Raw genomic sequence first — 26678 nt, 5'->3', positions numbered from 1 at the left:
TCAAGCAGTCCCTGTGCTGTTGTAACAAAGCCTGCAGAGATATGTGAAATTTATCCTCACAGAAGTGTGGAGCCAAACCTTCCCATGCAAACAAGCACCAGACCTGTTTTAATATTTAAAGTCTTATTTCGCCTGGACAAGTTGGACAAGCTTTTTTAAAAAAAAAGTTCACAAAAAATACTGAAGCAAACCTTTGTTTCTGATACATTCTGAAAATAAATAGCATTTGTTATGAACTATTGTGAGATCCATGTAGAAGTAGAAGAGCAATACAAAAGTAAACAGTGATAATAAAATGGTCTTGTCTAGAGCAGCTTGTGAATAACAGTGAATAGTGGATTTTTTTTCTCCACTGTTTGCATCCTTTGTAGTCATTTCATATTACACTGAAAGGCTATTTTTTTTTTTTTTTTTTCCCCAAAAGGACTGAGAATCAAATCCATGAGATATCATTGAAAGGGACATTAAAGATCACGTAGTTCAAACCCCCCTTGTGCGGGCAGGGACACATTTCAATAGACCAGATTATACCATGCAACTTGTCCTTAAACACTTCCAGGGATGGGGCACCCACAACTTCTCTGGGCAACCTGTTCCAATGCCTCATTACTCTTACACTAAGGATTTTTTTCCCTATTTTTACCTAACCTAAACCTCTCTTCCAGTTTGAAGCCATTCCTCGTTGTACTGTCACTACATGCACTTGTAAAAAGTCCCTCTCCATCTTTTTTGTAGGCTCCCTTCTACATGCAGGTACCTAACTCACCTGGGCATGGAGAGGACCTTGTAAAAAGAAAGCTTTCTTGTACGTCGATTTGCAGGCCCACAGTTTGCATCTCTCACATATGAGCTGCTTACTGCAGCATGGGGAAAGGAATCATGGATTCTTCCTTTGCTTGAGTATTACTAATCATGAAGGAGAGTCAGTATGGCTGAGAATCAAATTTGTGGGCGAAATAAGTCTCTGATATAGCTATTCATCTCAGTGAAATTGCAGCAGGCTTGATTAAAATTATCATGACTGGAAAATGTAAAGTGCCTTAGTTTTTAGACTGAAGTCACATAGGCTTATGCACTTACACTCATTTTTATTCAAATGAGACATTTGGTAGAAATTCAGTGTTACAAACACATATGCATGATTTCTCAGAATTTCATACAATTTGTTCAGAAACATTGCAATATAACATTGTTCTTTTCAGCAGTTTCCTTGTACTATGCAATATCAATCGGCACTTGGCAGCTGTTTTTATTTTCCCTCAAGTACTATACTTTGTAAAAAATGTTTTCTATTTCCTCCCATGGCTAATACCTGTCAGACTTGCATCTACTCCAGCAGCGAACAGAAAGTTGTGCTGATGTAACAATCCTTTCTGTGTTGTATGAAGAACATACAAGGGTCCTTGTTGTGATGCAAAGTCCCTATCAACTAGAATTTGGAGAAGATTGAGAAAAAAATCAAGATAACTTACATAAACTGGTCTAGTTTAAAATGTTGTACAAGACATATGAGTTATCATCAGTTTAATCTTTGTAGCGCTTTGCCTGTAAACTCAAAGAATTTAGGATCTTTTACACTGTTCCTATTTCAGGATCTGGGACATTTGAAATCGCTCTTAGCATAAAGAAGCAGAAGCTATTCTAGGTTATTTTTTTTTCTGCACAGTTATCTTGTAGTTTTAAAGTCTGATGTCTTGGGACCTCATAAAACTCAGAGCAAGTGCTCTGTGAGAGAAATCATCATCTCTGAAATTGTTCTGGTTTCCAGTCTTGAGAAGATGAGGTCTCTGATATGTCTGATGCTCTTCTTTTCTCTCTTCTTTGGGCCAGCAGTTAGGAACTCTTTGTGTTCAACATATGGAGTGAAGAGTTGCTTGTCTGTCTGCTGCTTCTAAAATAGCGGTGGAACGCTACTCTCTAGAGCTTTGGAATCTTATGCCTATTGCTAAAGAAGGTGGAGTAGTAGGAGGACAAATATACTGTGGGCAATAAACTGTAATAAATGTAACTTATTTCTCATGGCTCCTGACAGTGCACTTTTATGAATGTGTATAGAGTCAGTGTGTGCATACAGAATTGGCTTTGGGTCTTCATATTATTAGATTTCTGTAGTACTCACAGCTAAGTGAGCAGGCTATCTAATCCACTGAAATAATGCCCTTTTTTTTTTTTTTTCCCCTTTAAATACTGGAAATAGACCTTTCTTTATCAAGGAGAGGTGATTTAAGTGAAACAGAGTTGGTTTCCTGCACTGTAATCAACACTGAGTGCATATTAATTAGCTTAAGGGTATATTTTGTTCAGTTTTTCAGTAGACATTTATATTACTGTGAGAAGAAAATGAGCATTTTCAATTTGTCATTTTAGTCTAGTTGCAAAATTCAAATTAAACATTTTGAGATGTAGACTGTACTTTCAGCCACTTGACCTTTGGGCTGTAACCACTTAATTCCCCCACAGCTGTTTGCTGAAGAGACACACCTACTTCTGCGGGGACTGAGCATTTATCTGGGACACCATTCGTTAGTGGCAGTTCAAAATGCTGCTGCTTGCAAGTTAAGGTCTTGTGGCACACGCACATGTTCATAGCTTGCCCCTGAGTGAGATAAAATGTCTTCAGTTAAACTACTTTCATTTAGGTTTGAGTGCTTCATTTAGCCACTGGAGCAAGTTGAGACAAACTATGCAGCTGATGGTGGGTCAGAAGAGTCATTGTGACTCAGGTGTATCTAATCACATGCCCAAACCAGGTGTCCCTGCTCCAAGCCTGGGAGATTCCAGTCTGCTGAAAGTGCAGAAGGCATGCTTAGGTCCCTTTGGGCACAGAATTAATGGCTCCAACAGTTTTGGAGGTGTTGATGTTCTCACTTGTATGTGCCATAGCATAGTGATGCTATACCTTTACAAGGTAAAGGTAAATATTCTCAATGCAGAATTTTTATCTCTTGGTTGGAGCAAAGTGTTTTGTTTACTTTGTATAACTTCAAAATATTTCACAAATGTCTTTTGCCTCATTCATACCACCTCTAAAATTTTGTGTTTGCACCAACCAGGTACTGAACACTAGAACAGTGACTTGGCAGCACTTTTTCAAGATGTCAGTGGATGCACTGGGTTGTCATATCTGAAGAATTGATCCCCCGTGTCTGATTGTAGAGAAACAGTCAGTCTTAGCCTCCCGTGAATGAGGTGTAGGCCTCAGGTTTACTGTTATGTGGCTGCATTTGGCAAATCATTGCACATCTGCTGAGCTGCTGTAACCATGCTCACAAAAGCACACAGCAAACACAAGGCAAGGTCACCTTACATCTCTTCTCCTTTGGGCTGAACTAAAATCTCCTCTTATTTGCCTCAATATGAGGATGTCATCTCTTGCTGTGAGGTCACTGGGATCAATTCAGACTTAAATCAGGAGTATTAGCCCTTCCTGGTGATTAGGAATGATTCTAGGGGTATTTTGGAAGACATAGGAAGTTTGTACTGGAGCCCTGTGGGTGGAGCTACTTTCTTGTTAAATTTTTTTGCATTATCAACTGAGTATAATTTTCTGGTTCTATGCCTGATCCAGGTTTCTGGGTAAAGTTCCCGTGTAATGATAAACAGCTGCTTTGTTACATTTGAGTGATGGATGGAGTTATGCCTTCTGATAGGCAATTTCTTAAACATTTTGGGTTCTTAAAAAATGAAAGATGCTCTCCACTGAAGGCAAAATCCTGCAGATCAGTTCAGAACTGAACCCTGAAATCCAGAAGCTCAAGTGGTGAGCCATTTGTAGTGGGAAAGAGGAATTTTAGCATTTCACCACTGGCAGCGGTTATATTTCAGAAAAGTGAGGGGCAATGGAGAGCATGTGGTGGGGCAGCTCTTTGGGAAACAGAGGCAATGATTTTTCCCAGATCAAATCTGAGGCCCACAAATAAAAGATTTCCATTGGTCACATTTCCCTGTGTCAAACTGTGCATGGCCTAAGTCAGCCAGCAGTATTAGTAATACCTATTCCATGGATTTCTGAATGGGGCAGCCTGGCTGTGACCTCTCCTGAATGGATGCTGCAGAGCAGGGGAATGCTACACTGACACTGCCCTCATGACAGGTTATTTCATCTTTATCCTACCTTCTTTCTAAGATGAATTCTCTGGAGATAAAAAATTCTTAAATCTGGGGCCTGAATTAAAACCCTTGTAAACCAAAGGCTTACTTATCTAGACAATAGCTGGTGAGATAAATGTTCATGTTTGAAGAGAGGTGGTTCCCACAGATGTTACACTGCTTTCAGCCTCAGTCCCAGGAAGGATGCTTGAGCAGACCCTGTTCAGCTGTGGCATATTTTTGAGCTCTTTTACGTATCTCACCCTTTCACAGACATTTTATAACCCTTCTGGGTTTCTCTAAAGCACAGATTTTAGCTGCATGAGTTTTAACAGACAAAATACACAAAACACACATCTTTTTCATGTGCCTTGGCCCACCCTCATCTAGAGGGCAGCCTCTCCATTTTGACCACATTAACATAAGTGCATAAGAGCAAAAGCAGAAAGAGCACTTTTACACTGTTTTCATCAACACATGAAAAAACAAAACTACCAGGACCACTTCTGGTGTTGTTCCACTACATGTCACAAAAAATTGTCTCTGTGCATGGTGGTGCTTTTAATGCTGCTGCTGACTAAAAAGCTGTTTGCATGACATCTGTCCATTAAGTACAGATTTCCATATGTACAGCACCAAGGTTAACAAATCGAATGTACACTCACACCACAACCAGAGAACTGCTGCAGTGAACACATCTGTCTGAAATTCTCACATCCCCACCCATGTCTTATTGTTATGGTTTATATTCAAATGCCAAGGTAACGTCATCGGTTTTTCTATTAACTTAATCACAATTGTTTGACAGCCACCTTTGTTTTATTGTGATACTGATGAATTACTGCTGTAGAAAAAGTGTATCCCCTGACGGGGGAATGCTGAGCCCTGGCTGAAGCACCAATCTGACAATAGCTCAGTTCCTTGTTCTGCCAAAGACTTGCAAAGCAGCCTTGGCTCAGTTTTGGATGAATTGGATATATAGGGATGTATTCATACTGTCTGGTTTAGCCACATTAGATACAGATGCTCCCTAGTCCAAGTTTGGAAGAGACCTGAGGGCCATATTCAGGCTGCCTTTTATCCATGCTGGTATTGCTATCACAGCTACTTACAGGCCAGTCTGACAGCGGCCTGAATAGCTCTCTAGTGAGCATCTCAGTTACTGTCAGAGTCCATGTGCTATGCAAAGTGTCCTGAATACAACCCTTTGTCTTAGCTCCCTCATCTGTAATGCAGGGACAATAACAAACCTCAGCAAGACTATGGGGAGATGTTCAGATCCCAGAGAAGAGGACAACATGGCTGCTTTTATAGGCAAGGATCTGCTGTGCTATATACAGCAAAAGGGGCACCTCGTTTTAGAGGAGTTTGCCATCTGCAAGAGTTAAGAAAGGGATGTAGAAGTTAGCAGGACTACACCCTGGCACCTGCAGCAGCATTTTTGCATAGACTATACTGTATTCCAGCATAGCTATTTCTAGATGGCACTGTATTTTATAATTTCCCCTTGAAGTTAACTGCTATCACACACATATATTGTACAACAGAGATGTACACAAGGGTGAATTATTGCCTGTTCTTTGTTGTACACACTTTCCCAAACATCTGGAGATTTATTTATGTAGCCTTTAGTCTTCCTCAGAAGAGAATCTTTGCCTGGAAAAACAGTATATGCAGCAGCTACAAAAGACAAGGAGAAACAGAACAGTATGGCTAATAATGAGAACACCAACAGCAAAAATGTACAGGGTTTTGTCACAGTAATCCTGAGGCTGATGAAAAGGAGGGATGAAATTTGGCAGATACACAGAAAAAACCCAGTAGTTCCCAAGAATGAACCAGAGAAAGAGAAAAAGGCTGAGGGTTAGATGGATGTAGTACTTGTGAGCATTCTGCCTCCAGGGATACTCGTCGTCATCATCATCATCAATCACAACAGACTTGGAAAGCAGCTGCCTCATCCTGGTTGAGTCGTACAGCAGGAGAGTCACCTGGAGGCATTGGGGGAGAGAAGGGAAGAAGTAAAGTGGCTGCAGAGAGTCTGAGCACCTTCTGGCCACTGCCAGTCTTTGGGTCAAATAAAATTGGGTGTGGGAAGATAGTGTATGAGAAAGCTAAGGAGCCACAAATGAGACAGGTACTGCAGGACAATAATGCATTTTTTCCTTGGAGGTTACTCAGCAGTGGGGGTCATACATTGGAAAAAAAGTGTTGATAGAAAGGCATGAGAACAGATTGTGTGGGGAGATGGCAGCAGCTCCCACGCTGAAGACTTTTAAGAACATATTAGAGTAACTGCTAAATGACTTAAGCAGTGTAGTTCCTTATAGTGGGTAGATTTTTCTCTTCTAACTCTATTTTTCCATGGGTATAAAGTTGAATCAGCTTATATCAAATTATGAAGCATGTAGACTGTGACTTAAACCTCAAAGAAATTGCTTTAGATACTTGCAATGTACTGTTGACAAATTCTCTTCAATTAAGTACCATTTTCTTAGATTGCCCCATTCCTGCCTTCAGTTGAAACTATCAGAGAATTATGTGGATTACCATGATGCCAGGTGGTTAGGAAGGTCTGGTATACAAAAAGTGCAGTAGGAATCATCAGTGATGCCTGGATTTCTCGTCTAGTCTTGGCAATACAACACAGGTAGATTCACTGGGGGTCTCACTCTTGTTCTCTTTCACAGAGTTATACTCTGTGCTCATTTTTCTGCTTGAAATGAAAGAGAAGAGCACTGCTCATTTTACACTCTTCTTTCCCCAGAATACTGGCCAAGAAAAACCTGTTGGCATATATATTTTACCAGTTCAGGTTTTATTCTTGAAAATGTGCCCCATTTTCAATAGGAAAAGCTTAGCAAGAGAATCCAGAATCTTCTCTTATTCTTACTCTTCCCTGTAAAACTATTTGATGATATATAAATTATTATATATATGTTTGATTATATATAAATGATTAACAAAACCAACTGGTTTTCCAGCCCGGGTGTTGGTACCAGTTTTTGAGAAACACAGTTTAAAGTCCCAGCACCAACACAGGCAAAAAACCTGGTGTTTCCATTGATGCCTCACAACACTCAAAGTGATGGGCTTGCTCAAACCATCATCTTCTCATATGAATATTTATTTTACACAGACTCATGAGACACAGGAGGGATAAACCTGCCCAGCCAGTGGCTCTGAGGTTTCTGCATGGGGGTGCCTGTGCCTGGACTTCAGGCCTGCTGCCGTCCATTTAGCTTTCAGCTCAGCACTCAGGTCCTATGAAGCTCAGCAGTGAGAATGGGATTAAATGGCAGATGAGTATTGGGTCTGAGGCAGTCAGAGAAACCTCCCAGGTAGATTTATGAATCTCAACTGCATCTAAGTAGTTCACGGAAAGTGCATTTAATTCTTATGGATATGATGGCCTTGCCAAGCGTGATTGAAGAAATTGCTGGCAGTCGCTCACATTGTTACTAGCTGCTGAATATACATTTATGGAGCAGCATGGCATGAATTCAACAGGCCTCTCTGGGTGCTCTAGAATGGTTCAGTTGCCTCAGTGAACAGTCACCATTGCTTTTTAAAAGACTGGAGATTGTAAAGAAATAGCTGAGGAGCCTACAGACTGCACAGACCTGTGCTAGAATGACATGCCATTAGATGATGTCCATCCCAGGACAGCATCCATTCAGACTTCATCCTGCACCCATTCTCTGACCTTTTAAATTTCAGAGCTCAAGTGAGTGCACTGCTTGATGAAGTCAGTGCAGTCCAGTGAACAGAACAGAGGGCGGAGTTCAGAGAGGCAAGAGACTTGAATTTGGCTGCAGACCAGGTGCTGAGATGACACATGAGTGAAGCTCATCAAGTTCTGACCAAATGCATTGCCAAACTGCAAAATAAGCAGTCCTGCTGTCAACTGAAGTAAAATTCAAACCTTTATTTGACATCAGCTTGAATATTAACTGATCCATTTTCCACCTAATTTTTAGTGGGAAAAAAACTGACTTCAAACAAGAAATAGCTAAGAATCAGTCAACATTTTTAAAGAAAGATTCAATCCACTAGCCTCAAAATTTCCTTTTAGTTCTACTGTAATCTTTTCTAAACAGATTATTAAATGAACCTTTGATTATACAGATAAGGCCACTGGTGTGATCGAATGACTAAGCATTTGCCAGTGGAACTCACAACATAGCAAATTCCTTGTAACAAGATTAAGCAGTTTTGTTTGGGGTTTTTTTCCATTTTCTTATTTACTGACCAAAGGTCCTAGGAGGGCATGATTCATATCCCAGTGATGTACTGCAGTTTGGGTTACTACTGTGGAAGAATGCAGTGAATGCAGAGACCTGCAGAGGAGTATTCTTTCCCCTTTCTTTCAGTCCTGGCAAAGAAAACAGGCTAGAAATATTGTGGCAAGGCTCTTTATGCTCCCTAGCAGCCAGTTAACACCATCTGCAAAGGGACTGCCAGAACAGGGTGGATCCTTTAGAGTCAGTGTAGAGTTATAGCTTTATAGTGGCCAGGGTTTATCACAGGTATGTGGGTGTCTCTATTTGTCACACTGCCAGACCGTGGCTCGGTAAAAATGTAAGTGAGCACAGTCCACTAGAAGACAGGTAGTTGTGGTTAGAAAATGCTGCATCTGGATTAATAAGCTCTGCTGTGTTGCAGGGATATATTTACTTTGGAAGGAAGTGATTCTGCTGCAGTCATTTACTTCTGGCCAGGTCAGAGTGGGAGTAAATTGAACTTGTGAAGGACTATATACTAACACAATTTGTTTTGTAGTATTCCCAAAGCTAGGAGAGTAACTTAACTTTTTGTCCTGTCTGTATGAAAATAATGGAAAAAGATTTGACATGCTTGGAGGATCACTTGTGGGAAAAGGACCCCATTTACCACAGGCATCCATGTCAAGTAGTCACTTCCCTCAGCGAGGATGGTAGCACAGATGCTGTGATGCAGGAGAGTCTCACCACAATGTATGGGGCAACGCTGAGCTCATTAGCAGCTGACTTGACTGATAGGTGCTTTTGATACTGGAAAAAGCACAGACCAATCCCAGTAGCTCTCCAGCACTGGGTGCATGTGGCTGTCTGCAGCTATCATTATGTCTTAACTAGCAAGTCAAACTCGAATCACACAAAATGTTTTTCACACACAGAAAGAAGGCACGTTACCTTTAAGCTGCCAATCACACCACCCACCAACAGATATAAGGGAATCAGTGGCTGAACTGGGCAGTCTTCCAAAAACTTCATTCCTGAACAGCAAGAAATGAGTGTTTGTTATCTCAAGTGACCAGATACTGCAACAAGTGATATTCGCTGTAAGTGAATTGTAGTACTAACACTCAAGACTTGTATCCTGTGTCTGCTGAAATGGGGGCTGAATTAAAAGGTGTTTGCACCTCCCACTGCAGGAGTGCAGGCCATGAACAAGCAAAAGGCAGGAGAAGGAAGGGAGAGAGCAAAGGCAAAGCCAACAGTACTATTTTCTGGCATTAGTAATTGGAGCCACATACAGAGGTCATTAGCTTCAGCCACAGCTCCTTGTTAAATGAACCATGGACTAAGCTGGACAGGAAATTTTCATCAGTGGTAGAAAATTCACTGAAAATCCAAACTATGAAAAGAATGAATTCTGATAAGCTTCCCCCAGGATTTTCCTGCTCATTAGTTCCTGTGATGTGGCGTGTTCCTGAGTCAGATGCCTGGAAGCTTGGGAGCCAAATACCCATGGGAGCACCTGGAACTGTTTGAGCTTTCCAGGCAGCTGATAGGGAGCTGTAGAAACTCAAGTTTCCAAGCTGTTTGAGTTGCTGGAGAATAAAAGAATTGGTTGTTATGGAGCTGGGGACCCTGGCAACCCTCAAATCTACTGCAAGAAAGGGAAAGCTGGGTAAGTCTTAGGGAAGAGAGTGTATGGCTGTGTGAGGATGTTGCTGGCAGTAGAGACTGAAGCTTGTGATACAGGTCTGTGGCAGTGAAAGTCATCTGTCCAAATATAGATGTCTGCAATGCAGGCATCCATATGTGAACTAGTTTTCTACACTCTGTAGTCAATAGGGAGAAATAGGCACTTGTAAAATTCAATTCATTTATCCTGAGATAGGCATTTGAAATGGGTCGAGTGAATTGGTCCCTGAAAGTGCTTCTGTCTCTCCATGGCTATACAAGGAATCCAGACAGCCAGATGTACATATCTATAAGTTAGCTGGGATGAATCCCCCACTCATGTCTCTTACCCAATGGCATCTTCAGAAATTTTAAACAGTTCATTACACTCTAATTTTATTGGTATTGATCCCATGTTTCAGGGCTTTGATCAGTTGACAGGGTAGAAAGAACTTTCTGTTTTCTTCTTGCTATATAAACAGTTTGCAAGATCTTCTGACTTTTCTCTCAATAATTAGGGTTACCTGGTTGCAGGATACTGAAAGGAACGTGCTGGTCTTAGTGCTAAACATCTCTCAAGAGGAACGTCTTGCCTCCATTTTCAGAACTACACTGACTAAGAGGATTTAAGAAAGAAATACCGATGGGTTTTGGTTTGTTGGGGGTTTTTTTGTTGTTGTTGTTGTTTTGGGGTGGTTTTGGCTTTTTTTTTTTTTTTTTTGTTTTTTCTTTTCTATAGCCATAATACTCTTTAGCTTGTCCTTTTGCCCACCAAATCCGCTGCTATTGCTGGTCCAGAACATTGCTGATGTCCTCCTGAACTTCTCCTGCACTCTTTGCATGGCATAATACAGGTGTTTTGGATTGTGGTTGCTTGCCACAGGTCTGACTTTAGTCACAGGACACAGGACAGTATTTTGTGGTCTGCAGTTTTGTGATCCTCTGTGTGTAAGGGCTGTGGAGTCCAGTGGAGTCTTCTATACTAACTATTTACTACCATCCTTTGTATAAATGAAAAATGCTGCGCTCAGACGGATTTGGACTCTCTCTCCTTTCATTCTTATTACAAAGCTGTAATTTTTTGTCCATTTTGCCACTATGTAACACTGAGACCTGCTCAGACTCCGAGCTTTACGGGGTGGGAAGCAGGGAAATTGTCACAAATTACATCATGTTCACGAGAAAGCTGCTGCCAAGGTTTCCTGAGTTCTTAGCCATCTAATAGCCTGCCACAAAAGCAGCTGGCCAGGGATCACTGGGAATATACTTCAGTTTAGGATCCTAGGCAATTTCTACTTCCAATATGTTAACTGAGATTTCAATTTGAGGGAAAAAAAAAAAAAAATTGAGAAAAAATGTCTTTCTTTTTTTCTCATGCAGCTACGATTCTCTTTCCCAGACAAATCTATTATGGAATCCTTTCATATCTAACATGGTACCAGTCAGTCTTGGGAAGGATTTGAGTGGCAGACAGCACCACTCTGTTGGTTTTGGGAGAATACTGCGTCGACACATATGACATCAAAAAGAGTAGGTCAAAGCAGGTGATACAGTAGTAACTTTAAAAATACCCACCAAGGTGTGAATAGGAAATAGGGACCTACCAGTGACAGATGGCACTGGTATTTGTTACAGTGAAATCAGTGAATGTGCCAATCAGTTCTCACACAGCGTGTGTTTGGTTTATCTGGGAACACCAAAACTAGTAGGAAAGCATCAGTGCTAGTTCTTCTTTCCCATAAGCAACAGATATGTTCTCTTTCGACTGCTAGAGATGGGATATATGGACCATGAGAGATGAAAAGTCTGCTTCTACTGCAGTGCTCCCTGCAAGCTGGAGCAATCTGTGGTTCAGAGAGGAAAACAATTGAGCCTGACCGTAACACAGACCAGCACAGGAGTACAAATTAATGAACCAAAGACCTTTGCAAGATCAGACACAGCCTGAACAGCATCCAAAGTGGGGAAAAAAAAAAAAAAAAAAAGAAAAAGAGAGAGATGGGAGGCTTGGAAAAGCAGAGGTACTTGCACATTTTACCTCTTGGCTACCACAGAACAACACTGCAGTGTCATCCTGGACACAGGGTGCAGCAAGTGGAAAGAGCACTTGTGAGCAAACAGGACATGAGCTTCTCTAAGGGCACCATTTGGGGCAGTGCTCTGGCATGGCCCACAAAGGATTGCTACCAATTAAGTGTCCTTGTGACTCATGATTATCCATGAGATGAGGGGTCAGGACGAATGAAAACCAATATAGCATTGGCCTCTTTTTAGCTGCTTCACTCTTCTCAGCTGAAAGTGGCTGAAGTACACCCATAGGAAAGGAGAGATGCTCCATAGCACAGCTGATACTGTTTGGTGCCCACTCTATGACTTTTTTCCTAATGGGAGGGCAGAGAGCACAACATGCCAGGCCATTTTCAGGTGCTCCTCGTGGATGGCTGCAGCTGTCATCACCTAGCACAGACCTTGGTCAAGCCCTGACTGTGGGCCTTACACTTGGATCTAGGTGCTGCAGGGAATTTATCTCAAAGTAATTTCTTTTGGGTAGCATTTTATCAGAAAGCATCAGCAAAGCAGAGGACTGGCTGAAAGACTGAAATGCAAGGAAAGATTGTGTTAAACAACAACCGCTGAAGCACAAGACTGGTTCCCACATAAAGCCACGGAGTGTGAGAACAAGCTTCAGACAATTCTTGGGAGCATTTGAGATTTGAGGAATTATTTGGTGTTATGAGTGTGAGGAGTAGTACTGGGTTAAATTTGAACAGAAGACAATTTACACTGCTTATAAAAAAACCCAAAACTACATGTCATCAGCTTTCAAATGTGATTTAGCTACCCTTGGGGAATTCTGTATATAAAGGTTCTCTGGATGACATACAAGAATGGGTTATTGAGAGTAATCCTTCACTGTCCTGGAAACTAAAAAAAAAAAAAAAATTAAAATGGATCTCTGTAACTTCGGAGTTTTTAGTGAAAAAAGGGACCTTCTCTGCCAGTAAGAGTGAAAAAGTTGCTAAACAATCTATGGCTTAAATGATGTCACAAGTCTGCAGCTTGGAAAATATGCTGAGTCCTTTTCATGTATCTTGAATTATACTGTGATTTATAGCATTATGGAATTTTAAGAGTGTATAACGTTAGTGTGCAATTATTACCAGGGCTGCCTGTTATTCATCTCTGAGTTTTAACAAGTATCGTATTCTCATAATTTTCTTCTGTAGGAAGCAATAGCCAAAATGACTGGAGGCACATCAGCAAGTTTTTTTCTGAGATCATGGTAATAGAATATTATCAGAAAATCGTAGGGTTTTGCTTGAAAAATAAATATCTGCATTTTCCTTGACATTTCATTTCCCTAAAAATGCCTTTGCTGATATGGAGCTGCAGGAAACAAATATCCTCTGACAGCACTATATTACAGTGACATTATCTCTTAATGTCAGTAAGTTGTGGGGAAAAAAAGGGCTCTGTATCTGATGCAGGAGCTATCCAGAGCTCCAGGCTAACATCTTACCATAGACCTTCCACTTCTCACTGATCTTAAGGATACTGTGAAATATTCCTGAGAAATTATATTTATAAGTGGTCAGATTCCAGACCTGGATTCATTTTCAGAAGGAAAGATGCCAATATGCATGGAAGCTGTGCCACATTTTGTATTGTACCTTCCCATCCCTGTTTCACCGGCCAGGCATATTCAGCCTGGGGAAAAGCTAAAGCTAGAATCTTCTTAAGGGATAAGAAGCAATCTTAAGTCATGGATAAGTATAAGGGCAGAAGTGTTGAGATATAACAGTTCAGTCCATTTCCCTACTTCCTAATTGCTCCCTAATCCCTTTTTAAAACTCTTAATTCCTAATTAGGACACCCTAATCAGAATCCCACCGTAGTCATCAGTGTTACTTTGAAAACCCCAGATTAAGGCAATAGCACCAATTTTTAGCCAAACACTTATTATGTGGGTTTGGATAACTACCCATGCCAATGGACCAGGTGTCCCAACTGCCTTAAAAGTCACCTCATCTCTAGGCAGGCCCCTGAGAGAGGGTGTGGGAATTTCACTGTCAGGAGTGCCCATTTCCCTCAACAGCACTCAAGGACAACACACGGCGCTCAGCCTGGCTGTGGATGCACACAGTCTGAGTCTAGGTGGGATGCAGCTTGCCCTCAGCATCTGCATGTAGAGTTCCTTTGGACCAGCTTTCACGAATAATGAGGCACAAGGTGAAGAGCTCCTCAAAGACAAGGACTCTTGAGGACTTTGAATTCAAAGTGATCTGGATACGCTGGGAAAAGGCATTCAGAATCCACAAGATGAAACCTGATAGAGCCAAACACTGCGTGTAGGGGAGGAAACTTCAATGTAAATAAAAAATGAGGTATGTCTGGTAGGGAGCAGCACTGCCAAAAACCATTTGGACTGACAATCCGCCATAAACGAAACTGGAGGAAATGGGTTGGTGCAGAGAGACCATGTTTCATTTGGGGGTGTGCTTACAGAAATCCTGCACATTAAACAGAGGAGCTAATTACTCTGCGCTGCTCATTCCTCAGGTCTCAGCTGGAGGCCTGGGCTACATCTTTCTCTTTTTTATAAGGAAAAATACTTACATTGGCCAGAGGTCAAAGGAGGGAGGCAAAAATTAAAAAGAAAAAAAAAAAAAGCTACAGAAACAGTGACCTGTGAGGTCAGGATGAAAGAATTAGGTTTTTAAGACCTCTGGGAAAACAAAAGAGAAGATGGAGCAGGGTTATAATAGCAGCCTTCAAACAGTTCAAAGGATCTCTTGAGTAAGACAGTGACCAAAATGTTTTTGTGACCACAGTGGCCAGGACAGGCTGTAATCTGTTTTATTTGCCATAGGGAAGATTTAGGTTGGGTATGGGGAAAAATATTTTGTCTTTGAGAGCGATAAAATGTTGAAATAGCCTCCTTGGGAAGCCATGGAATTTCCTTGAGCAAGGGCAAGTCAGACATCTGTCGGGGATGCCATGAGCATATGAGCCTGTCTGAAAGCAGAGGTGGATTGGTGTCTCTACTGATGTTTCTCAAGTGGGGTTCACAACCCATATGGAGGATGTGAAGGTTCCAAAGGGAGCGATGAAATGTTAAAGAAAAAATAAAAACATGTTATTGGTAATGCAAAGGTGATGCTTAAGAAAAGAGGGGCCTCATGCAGTTTAAAAATGTATAAAATTCTGCAGCTCAAAGGATTTTCCTTTTTTAAATATTTGATCTTGAAATGCTACTCACAAATCCAGCCTTTGAGGGGTTATACAGAGACAGATCAGCCAAAAACCAGGTCTGACTTTCAAAGAGGTAGAGAAATAGCAGCCTACAGCATCTCTTTTTCCCTTCCAGCACTATGCTTATACAATTTTTGCAGTGTAGGTAATACAGAGGGATCCTGAGTAATGAAATCTTCTCATTTGTCAGATTCTGAGCTTCCTCCCACAGACAAAGCTGGGTTTTGAGGCAAAACACACTGGAGGGGTTTTTAAGATAGACAGGGTTAGAATTGAAGTACTCTTTCCTCCCTAATACGGAGTGTGGGCTGAGATTCTGTCTGAAACTGAAGTACCAAGACAGAGGTTTAACAGTTGGAAAATGAATTTTCCAGCTCCTTTCTTCCACCAGATATGTTAGCCTGCCACACAGTGCCAGGAAGTTTCTATTTCCAATTTACTTTAGTAGTCAACTTACCTATAAAAGTCATGGACAGTGGTAAGGCAAGGAAAGCGAGGAGCCCAAATATAAAGCATGCTGTGAAGCAGAAAAGAAAAACGGTGTCATTTGGACTAGTTCAAGTTTAGAGACCAGCATTTCCATCCAGTTCTTTACAGATGCTCTGTATCCACACAATTGTGTAGGAAGAAATGCAGCACACTTGATGGGGTGGGAATATCACCTCTGTGGTGCAGCATTTGCCATGATGGGACCATCACATGTTTTATCACTTCCAGGGTGCAGTGAGAGACACAAACTGCTTTTGCAGCTACTACTTGCAGCTTGTCTTATTGCAAGGGCGAGGAGTCATCCACTGCTGCCTTATCCTGCATCCTTTTCAGCGGCACTGCCAGGCGACTTTGCAGTAACAAGTAATTTTGCATCAGCTAATCCATGGCAACTGATGAGCCGTATCTGTTTGCTAAGCAAATAGCAGCTGTAATGCCACTCCACTTAATTTTCTCTGATAGCTAAATAAACTGTCTTTATCACAGATGTGAACAGTTTCTGGCCGGTCTAACTCCCTGCCCCAGCTTAGCTCATGAGCACACAGGCAGCAGCCCTGCTGCAAGGAGAGGGATTTGTCATTGGGATAGGCCAGCTGAAGCTGTGTGGAAGGATGCTCTTAGGGTTGCACAGACTCTCCCTTGCAGGTGAGCAGACCTGAGGTGTTTACTTACTCCCTAGAGAGTTGCTGGTGTATTTGAGCCCTGATATTTCCCCTACACAGCCAGGTGCTGCAGAGGATGAATGTTTACCTGCACGGAAGGTGAGGGACACTAGCATCAAGAACAGTGTGAGCAGCCTGTCTTGAGCAGCCTGTCTCACAAGAGCTGTCACCTCTGTGCCTAATCACGAACACTTGGCAATATTAAAGTGAAATGCTGCCCTGCCAAATGAGAGCAAAATATAATGAGGACATTCTGTGGCAAGTGTCCCTGCAGAGCCCTTCCAGAAACAGCTCAGGCTGCAAGTGGGTGCCTAAGGGTGCCAAAGTGCAGGTGGGTACAGATTGCAGAGGGGCTGAGAAAAGGGTAGGATGGAGTAGGAGTAGGATAAGAAAAGGAGTAGGATGTCTCCTTGAAGGCTTGTGAAAAAAAATCTCAGAGCAAGTATTTGGAGTTGGCTTGGGACCAGCCCTTTCCCTGGGTAAACTGCCCTGCAGATCCCCATGCCACAGAACTGCACCCTCTGCAAGGTGCACGGTGTCCCCCTGGCCGTGCAGGAGCAGGGACACCGCCAGCACCCTGCAGACAGTGCTGCTCTGGGAAATTCTGCAGCGCTGCCTCGCATCACCCTCAGGCTGCCTTAGAGAAAAAGGGTAGCATCACTGCTTCTGTTGTACAGAAGGAAAAATGGAGAGGACATAGGAGCAGCATCAAAATTCAGAGCAGATCCACCAGGCTTTCTGACTCGCAGACACTTTTCATGGGAACACACCATCCCCCACATACTGCTTGTGTTTTCTCCACAGAGAACCAGGATCTTACACTTCAGCCCTTGAGAGGCATCTTTCTCAGAAGCAGCATGTTTGTTATCTCTATGAACTGGAAGAGACTGAGGTTATTTCAAGCTGAAGAAAGCACTTCTCTTCCTTTGTGCAGCCCCCTCCTCCTTTCCCTGTCGTCCTGTCTCTCTCTCTCTCTCTCTCTCTGTCTCGCTTTTGCTCAGACTCCTGTCTCTTGAGTGCTGCATAGTACAGAAATTCTTCCTCTGCTTGAATATTGTCCTACACTTGACTAAGCTCTTTCAACCACTGACAGCCTCTCATTAGAACAACTCAGCCTAGAGCCTCCCTTTTCACCATATGTCACATTTTGTGCTTGCTCCTCTTGCTGTTATCTAGACTGTTCTTTCATATTAAGAAGCGATGGTATTGTAAATGAGTCGGGCTTCCAACATCATTTGTGGGCAAACAGTGCCCACAGGCTGGGCAGTTCATGTATCCGGTGCCCAAAGGCATGCAGCCCATGTCTGCAGGCATTGCATTGGTGCTGCCACAAGTCCTGCCATTGCAGCGCAGCCCTCGCAGAGACGTCAGCCTGTGGTTTCGTAGCTGCCTCCTGCCCCTGTCCTTGCTGCGTGGGAAGTGCTCAGGAGGCCGGGAGGAGGAGGAGGAGGGGGAGGAGGAGGAGGCATCGTGTCGTTTGTTAATTGTGCAGCGCCTGTTCTGCCTGAGCCCAGGGAAGGACGCTGCAGAAAGCCCTGCAAAAGGCTCGGGGGGCTCATGTGCATGTGAGGCTGCACGTCTGGCACACAGGTGTCCGTGTTTGCTTGTGCTGACATCTACCCAACAGCCCGGTTTTGGAGGCGAGACATGGGAGGTAGAGACCACTCAGAGCTCAAGAGAAAAAGATAATGGCTCATTAGTTCCGCTCCCAAAGCAGTCGCTGGGAATGTATTTACTCATTATCTCCCCATTCAGCTACAGCCTCTTAGGTCTCGAATTGGAGGGGCAGATGCCTAGTCTGGGAAGGCTTCCAGATCCACGTTTAACAAAGTGAGACTCCTCAACAATTGCCTACACAACCGGCGGGGCTCTGCAGCCACTCGCAGTGCCGCTAGCAGCACTAAAGCCCGATTTTCCCTAAACGTGTGGGGGCTTCGCAGGAATGCTGCTCAGCTGGGATGCGCGCATTCTCCGCCTGGGTTTGTCTGGGCTTTGCTGCCCCGTTCTGGTCCGATGACAAATTGCTCCAGAAAATGGTACCTGCCGCAGGGCAGCGCGGCTCAGCTGCTGGGCACGCAGGTCCACGTGTGGGGCTGGTGGTCGCCTCACAGGCTGCTCAGGGAAGCCCCTAGCCCCATTCCTGGGACAGGTAGCAAAAAAGGGCTGGTTGTCTCTAAAAACACAACACAACTAGGGAAGTGTGTCCCAGGCATGCCTCGAAAGGGTATCTGCTCCATGAAGCTGGCGCCAGGGCATCAGGCAGGAGAGCTCAGGGCAGCGCCCGCTGGGGCCCTGGTGAAGCCCTGCGGTGGGATCCTCACGTGCCGGGAGATGGATGAAGGGAAGAGCCCGTGTCTGGGATCACAACAGAGGAAGAAGAGAACAGGTGGCTGAGTGTCTTGCATATGCCTTCAAATCTGTGGTCGCAAAAATTAGATCAGCGGGTGCAGGTTTTGTGTCTCCTGCCCAGCGGTACAGTCAGCTGACATAAACCTGCCGTTTGGCTGAGTTCCTCTTGCCAGGATTTCCCCACGGAAGTAAACGCGCTGGAGATCTCTGCTGACATCTGGGCTGGATGTCGTGGTCCCTCTCGTGTCTGACGCCTGAAGCTTTGCATGGCTTCCACAGCCATGCCCCTGCACTGCAGCTCTCCTCCCAGTCCTTTGCCAGCCCCTCGTTGTGCCTGGCCGCAGGACACACAGCCTGTTGCCCTCTGGCTTTTGCTGCGGATCTGGAGGCAGTATTGGAGGCGACACCGATTCGCCCGTGGGCTCCTCAGACTTTATTTTGCTGCCATGAGTTTTCCAAGAATTTGGAAGTTTCAGCTCAGCTCAGGCTGCCCCTATTTACTTTGAAGAGAGCGAGAAGTTTCTTTCTTTTCAGGTAAGAGTCTTCACAGGATTTTCAGAAGCGATTTATGAATACAAATCTCAATCTACCTACTCTCCTCAGTAGTATGCTATTATAGCTGTAGTGCAAGCTGCTCAGTAGAATGACAAGTTCTCTGATAATAAATACAGTAATAAATGAAGTGTTGGTTACATTACCATCACTCCCAAGTGCTATTTGTTCTCTAGCCTGTCAGATTCTGGATAGAAAAGGATTTTTTTTTTTTTAAATGAGATGCTACCAGCTTCCAAACAAATTCTATAGTTACCTCAGGATTTATCTTCACGAACAAACCGAGGAGCAAAACTGTGTGAAAATTCACAGTATGCTCTTTGGACACCCTGTGGGAATGCTGCTCCAAAGGGTCCTGACTCCCAGCAGTCTGGATGTTAAGAAATTCGGGTCAAATTCAGTTGGCAGGGCCCCATGCCTGCTGAAGCCCTGAGGCAGATGCAGATGGAGGTGCAGTAGCTTAGCAAGCAGTGTCACAGCATGCTGCACTGCAGCATGGGTGGTGTAACAGGCTGGACTGCAGATGGGGAGCAGGTATTTTCATCCGTGTTTTATTCCTTCATGGTATCTGCAGGCATCCCCTTCCCCTGCAGTACTGACAGGCGCTTGGAGAAAACAAAGAACGCAGCCTGTGAGGGTGTCATGGTGGCAGAGAAAGTCTTGACAGATCTTTCTGAGGAAGCAGCCCCAGTAAGGTTGTATGTTTTACAGGCCAGGGATGAGTCTGCCCGTGATTTTGGTTGCTGTGCATACTGGCTGTCCTTCTGTGCTTTCAAGTCACAGGAAAATGTCACTACCTCAGATGGGATATGCAGAAAAGACTTGAATGAAGTAGCATGAAGGAAAGGAATTAAATCTGTTCAGCTCAGCCAGCCATCACCAAATGAGAAAATAACAGCAAGGTCTGAGCGCTCAAAACCAGACCTGTGTGTGATCCAAAGAGTAGAGACATGAGATATCCTGAGCAAAACCAGAGGTTGCTCTGTTCATGAGGCTAAATGCCATAGCAAGGAGGAATCCCACCCCTGGTGTGATTTAATCCCCTGACCAAACTGGATACTCAGAAGCTGCAGGATTCAGGATAAGGAACAGCCATTCCTGTGGAGGCCTCTAGTTCCAGTGCAAAGCCACCATTTGAGGCAGGGGGAGTGTGAGAACACTGACCAAATCCCAGCTCAGGGGCACCAGCTGTTTGCTGTGTTCCATCACTCTCTGCTTAGGCAAGGTTGAGTTACTGCGAAATAGAACTTTGCTACACAGATATCAGCATCACATCACCTAAAATTTATGTCCTAGGTGTAGGTGCTTTGGGGGTTGAGCAATATTACAGAGTGTCTAGCCTGAATTTTATATTATGCCTCTGGATACTGAACTACGGTTACGCCATGGTCTAAATTCTGGATTTGGACCCTTGTGAATAATTTCCAGAAGTAATTTTAAAACAATATTTCGGCACTACATATAGAGCCATTCAGTTTGCTTTGCAGTAGAACCAGGGTATTGGATTACTCTTTTTTATTTTGGTCAGTAAATTGAAGACTGAACTTAAATTGCTACACCAAAAATGAAAAGATGCTCCACAGGTATAGGTGGGTTGACTCTTGGGAGTTATTTAAATACCAGGAGACCAAAGGTACAAATGTTGGGTTTTGCTGAAAAGCTCTTTGAAAAATATATACAGGATGATGAGGAAAATGAAATCAAGCATCACTGCACTTCATGAAGGCTTGCATTTTAATGAATATAAAATAAATTTTGGGTGTACTAGCTGATCCGTAGCTAAAGCTGAGCTTGTTTTGAACTTAAGCATGACAAGAAACCTGAAGATACTTTCTCTGGGATGGTATTTCTGAGTTCCTTACTCATGTGTAACTCTGCAGAAGCACTGAAGAGAGTGCTTCTGCTGAAGAAGAGATTAGGTGAGATCAGAACTAATCCCAATCATTAAAAAAAATCAGAAGGATTAATTAGTCTCTCTGTCATCACTGAAGTTCCAGTGGTAATTTAATAACAGGGAACAGTAACATTTTGCTTGTAGACGCTAGGAACACAAAAATCTGAGAAAATACCAATTTTGACTTTGTAAATTGTGATATTCACCAATGGGTCCAGGTCCCCCCTGCATCTCCTTCCTGCAGGATGTGAGGGATCCCACAGGAACCAGTCGGGTTCCAATTCCACTCCCAGGCACTTGTCAGGGTGTAATGAGAGCGCCAAATGCTCTGCACCCCTTGTTTTCCACCACTCCCCAGTCCTCCTCCTTTTCTCTAGGGCAATGATGAGCATGAAAAAGTGGGCCAGAAAATAACCTCTCTTTCCTTACCTGTGCCAGGTTTCTGCAGGGAGGCCTGGATTGAGCTTTCTGTCCCTGTGGCCTGATTTTCTCTGCCAGATTGTAAGGCATCAAGGAGTTGAGGGGTTTAATCACTAATAAAAATTTCATTCTGAACATTGAGAGCCTTTCAAGCAAAACAAAGATCAGGAATATAGAAGACCCCAAGGTAACACCCTAGACTGGCAAATGCAGCAATCAGTGTGGGTAAAGTATCAATTACAATGAGGGGTTTGCTGCTTCTTGTATTTGAGTGGAATTAGAAATTGCTACTACCTAGAAGTGAAAGCAAAAGGCACTTGCAACTCAGAGTGAAAAGGAGATGCAATCAGCAGGAGTAAGCTGCTTTGAAACCCATGCATTTTAACCTCCTGCTGAGGACACTGCTTCCCTGATCTTAAAAAACCCCACCTCTGAAGTGTATTTCTCCTGTACCTCTGCAGCTTGCACAGCCTCAGCCCAGGTCAACTTTCTGCTACGTTTCTCCTCGGAGAGCAAGAACCAGCCTGTTCAACCAGCTGGCAGCTCATGACAGCCCTCTGTGTCCTCCACCCTGGCTGGGAAGAACCAGTTGCTTCAAAACCTGAGCAAGCTCAGGCTGTCACGCAGAATCTCTGTCCAGATAACTGGTGCTTCCCACCCACAGCAAGTGCTGCTTATGGGGGATATTGCAGTGGCCCTTGTGCCAGGGAACAGGCAAGCAGAGGGAAGAATAACTTGTCCCAGATCTCACTGGGTGAAAGGGGGGATATTCCTGACCATATTACATCCCCAGACTCGTGTCCCTGTGCCATCACCCAGGCTGGCAGCAGTTTTGCTGGGTGGGAATTGCTCCTAGGAGAGTTTGTTGCCAGGCTGGCTGTGCTGCTCTACACGAGGTGATTTTTCCTGTGGATGATGCTTCTGCTGCACAATGTGTAAGGTAACACTTCAAAGAGGGGGCAAACACGTTATTTTGCTTAGCCTGTCTGTTGCAGCCCATATTTGGGTACATGGTGGTGTTTGTATTTGTTTGAAATTTTGTGCTGGTTGCTGTACTTCGGGTACTGCAAAAGCTGCAACAGGCAGCTGCTGTTAGGGTAGAGTTACTATTGCACATTCCATGAGCGCCCAAAATTCTCTAGGAAAAGAAGCTTCAGCGGAAGATTCAGGTGGGGCTTGGTACCATCGTGATTCCTTTATATACCTGCCTTAGCAACAGGTAGGGCTGCTTAAATTTGTGAGGCAATTGCTACCAGAACTGCCTTACCGTTGCTGGCAATTTTAGATATGCACCGGTGGCAAGCTTTCTCCAGGCCAGCAGCCATTGCGGTGAGCCTTTGGGGTGCCTGTGGAGACAGAGAAATTAGTATGGCTATGAGAAGTGTCTTTACCTTGCTAAGTATCTTGACTCCAGGCAGTCACACATGCCAGCAGGCTCTCCCTACCCTCCAAAAACTCCGAGCAGGCACAAGCCCAGCCAGCAGCGTGGCACAGCCAGAGGCGGGCATACCCTCCAGCAGCTCCAGGATTGCCTGCTGGTGATGATGCTAGAGCACTGGGGTCACCGGGAGGCTGGGGGAGAAGTATTAATGCCATCTTCCTGAAAACTATGAAAGGTTCTGTCTTCACTTTGATTGGGTTTCAGGCAGAACAAAGAGTATGTAACTGTTATGAGAAAACCCAGGGAAACAGGTGGGGTTTGCTACACAGACCTCAGCAAGAGTTAACTAGTGAGCAAAAATGAATTAAAGGAAAAAAAAAAAAAAAAAAAAAAGGAAGAGAGAGGATGAAAAGAGTTTTAAGGTCAAGGAGGATTCTGAAGAAGAATATGGAATAAAAACTGAAAACCACAGGGAGGCCAGAACAACATGCCTTTGACAGAAAAGTAGCTGGATTAGAAAGCAGCTCCTTGTAAAGAAGAATTTTAACAAGGTGGGGTGAGGGATGAGCAAGCAGCCAGGCATCCAAGGTCGGGCCTCAGACAGCACCAGACAGTTAAGCAGCATCCCACATCAGTGAGAGCGGGGAAAGCTCACACACACACACACACACACACTCACACACACACACGGATGCTCCAAGCCTCAGCTTCTGGCCAGGCTCACCACAAGCCTGCCACCAGCAGCAGCTGTGTGACAGAGGAAGATGTGTGTGGAGGAGGCCAGGATAAGGGAAGCTGCATTCCTGTACCTACCTCAAAACAGCCTCTAGATTTCTTAATGGTTAAAGAGCACTATTTTAAGCTTAGCCTTGTTGTGTTCTGAGTTGACATGAAATCCACCCTGGCGCTTTCTTGTGCAGTGCTGTGTCTGGCTTGGCCCAAAGCCTACTAGGGACCACAGGGTCCCAGGCTTGTGTTGAACATAAAGACAGACTTGTTCAACAAGCTGATCCATGCCCACACCCCCCTCCAAATTCTGTCCAAGCCCTACTAGTCATGGCTGAGCAGAGGAGGCTCTCCCCAAGCCCAACCCGGACCCTCTGCTGCCACGGGGAAGGGGATGGGATTTGTTCCTTGCACAATGGCATTGCAGATTCTGTTTCCTGGCAGTTAATAGAGGCAGGTGTGGTTTTACCTGTGGGTGAGTGACCAAGCAAGAGTCAGGGACTGAGGCATTCACAGACATCCCACCAGGTCAGTAACCCCTGCAGGTAGCAGCCAGCCACCGACATATACATCTGGGTTTCCAGTGTGCCTGATCTCATCAGATGTCTCATGGAATTAAGCTCTCCTTTTCCAGCTCTCATCTTCATATCCCAGAGGACATCTCCATCAGTACTGAACCGTGGACTGGAATGGAAATTACGTGCGAGTGCCTGACCTCTGGTGAGTGCATGTGTCTCATACCAGCCACTAAGCCTGCTCCAGCAGAGCAAATACTGTGCCTACAGGCTGCAACTGATGAGCATTTCAAGGAAAAGAATAAGCACTGTTGCATGCTCAGGGAAAACAGAAAGGAGGAAGGGAAACTGGTACTTTTCCCAACGAAATGACACATTAAGGCTTTCAGTGCAGGTTTGTTTCTAGAAAATGAAAAAACAGGCATTCATTTTGCATCTGGCAATGGCGGCTGACAAAGGTGTTCTAAATTATGCAGAGATCGGGAATATTAGCCTTTATGTAAATGTTTATGACTAAAATTACTTTTATAGCAGTAATTCTTACAGAAACAATATTTATCAATCCAACGCCATATTAAAAATCAGTTAAATGTCAAATCACCTTAAGCAGAATTTATCGTGCCTGGAAATGCTGTATTTCCATAAGCAAAGGGTAAAACGCGTGTCTTGGCTTTATTTACTGCTCTTTTGCACGAAAAGAAAGAAGACAAACTGAAGGAGGACTCGGTATCTGGAAGCATGTCACCACCTAGTGACGGAGCCCAGAAGCGGCCGTGAATCGGGCTCTGTGCGCGCCGTTCTCACAGGTGAGAGAGAAAGAAATTTCACGATGGCTGCGCACAAAGTGTGTTCACACAAGAACGCAACACGCATAACCACCAGGCAATGGTTTCAGTGCCTCCTGAGACGCTGGCTTGGACGGCTCCAGGAGGGCTGACAAATCCCTCAGAGCAGTCACCGTATTTGCCAGGTTAAAAGGTAGTTGCCCCTTTCCCCCGCACCTTTGGTGATTCCGCAGAAGCTGCTGTGGGTGTTGAGGATGAATTATTCTCTTTTGTGCCAATGCTTGGGAGTGCTAAAGTGCAATTCAGCAGCCGGGCAACTGCAGAACTGTTTTGTTTCCCAGCTGAAACAGGGAAATTGTCGCTGAAACTCACAGGGAACTGAATTGGCACAGCACGAAGACTGTTGGCATACAGTGTGCCTGCTCCCAGTGAGTTGGGAAAGTCATATGAAAAACACAAAACTCAGCCAGGGGAAAAAAAAAAAAAAAAAAAAAAAAAAAAAAAAAAAAAAAAAAAAAAAAAAAAGAAGTTAAACGACCAAAGCCAACTTCTGCACCTTCTCCCATCAGCCCTTCCCTGAGTTTGTTTTCCCAGTGGAAAGGGATCTACCCTTGGGTTGGAAGGGCCAGCAAGCAGCGGGGACAAATCTCCGAAGCCCTTGCAGGAGGCTGGAGCTTCTCCACACAGCTGCTTTTCAGGGTGGCAACTGAGGCACACTAGAGTCCCAGCAGCCCTGTGCCTCTTCCAGGCAGTCCAGCGCTCCTCACTGAGTGCCCTCACTGCTGGCGGTCGGCAGCCAGAACACACGCTGGGTCTCACATTACTGCCTCCTGTTGCAACTCAGTTCCTTGTCCCTCACAAGCAGCAGTGATAAGTGCGTGTAACAGAGACCTTCCAGCCCGTTTTCTTTCTTATTTCAGCTAGTTTTAGCCTTAAACTATTTTCTGGTCATTATTCTCACCCGAAATGTTTAGGTAATAGGAGTCAAAAGAAGGTGAGCACCGACTGCCTGACTGGTGCGTGCCTGACCTACAGCAAAGCCAAAAGACAACTTCAGGCTGGCCCCACCATGCGTCAGTCCAAACAAGAGCCACGTCCACATTTGTACTGTGGTGGTCAGACTTTTCAAACTGAGCACTTCTCTCTCCCAGGCGCAGGTGCCCCCCTCTGCACTAGTGGACACACCAGGCAGCATTGGTGGGGCTTCCTAAGATCCCAGTCCCCGCTTGATGGCTTCTGACTGTCAGGGGGTCCCTGCTGGGACACGGGAGGTATTCATGGGCCACCAAAGCCCTCCGGAGCAAGGGCTCTTCTCTAAGGACTGCCAGAGGGCACGATTTCTTTTTATTTTTCTGAGGTATTCAGAGCAAAGTCCTGTTCCAGGTCCGGTTTCCTAACAAGCCACAAAGCCCCACGCTGGCTTGGATGCCAGCACACTGTCCACTTCCCAGCAAACCCCTCTTACCTGAGAGCGCGGCGGGTGCCAAATCCTGCAGTGTGGGAGACGGGGCAGAGGAAAGGCAAAATCCAGCCTCGGGTGGAAGCCGGCCGGGAGAGCCCTCTCCGGTGGGACCCCAGAGCTCTGCCCGGCTCCCTGGGCTCTGAGGGGGGGCTTGGTGGCTTTTATTCCTCCCGGCCTCCCGCTCTCACGGCTCTCGACGGCAGCACCGTG

The 26678-nt window shown here is 44.5% G+C and overlaps 1 protein-coding gene across 1 annotated transcript; it reads right to left on the bottom strand.

The window, feature by feature from the left end:
- Positions 1 to 1303: 1303 nt before the first annotated feature.
- On the bottom strand, positions 1304 to 26678 carry TMEM272 (transmembrane protein 272). The gene is made up of 5 exons (XM_040056084.2): positions 26472 to 26678; positions 22867 to 22945; positions 15691 to 15750; positions 9264 to 9346; positions 1304 to 6080 (listed from the first exon to the last, which is right to left on the bottom strand). Exons 2-5 carry the CDS (start codon positions 22922 to 22924, stop codon positions 5718 to 5720), a joined length of 564 nt encoding a protein of 187 aa, XP_039912018.1. The 5' UTR covers positions 22925 to 22945; positions 26472 to 26678; the 3' UTR covers positions 1304 to 5717.

Source organism: Hirundo rustica, chromosome 2 (genome assembly GCF_015227805.2).
Source record: "Hirundo rustica isolate bHirRus1 chromosome 2, bHirRus1.pri.v3, whole genome shotgun sequence".
In the NCBI taxonomy this organism is placed as follows: Eukaryota; Metazoa; Chordata; class Aves; order Passeriformes; family Hirundinidae; genus Hirundo; species Hirundo rustica.
Note: the sequence above shows the minus strand (reverse complement) of the source record. Positions and strands in the feature narration are given on the sequence as shown.

What these genes read in the sequence shown, in the direction of transcription:
- TMEM272 (XM_040056084.2), bottom strand. Translation starts at nt 22,924, where the DNA reads ATGGCTGCTGGCCTGGAGAAAGCTTGCCACCGGTGCATATCTAAAATT. An exon ending in ACTGTCCATGACTTTTATAG is followed by an intron (nt 9,347 to 15,690) that starts GTAAGTTGACTA and finishes CTTGCTGTTCAG; the next exon opens with GAATGAAGTTTTTGGAAGAC. An exon ending in GTGTGATTGGCAGCTTAAAG is followed by an intron (nt 6,081 to 9,263) that starts GTAACGTGCCTT and finishes CAATGCCTCCAG; the next exon opens with GTGACTCTCCTGCTGTACGA.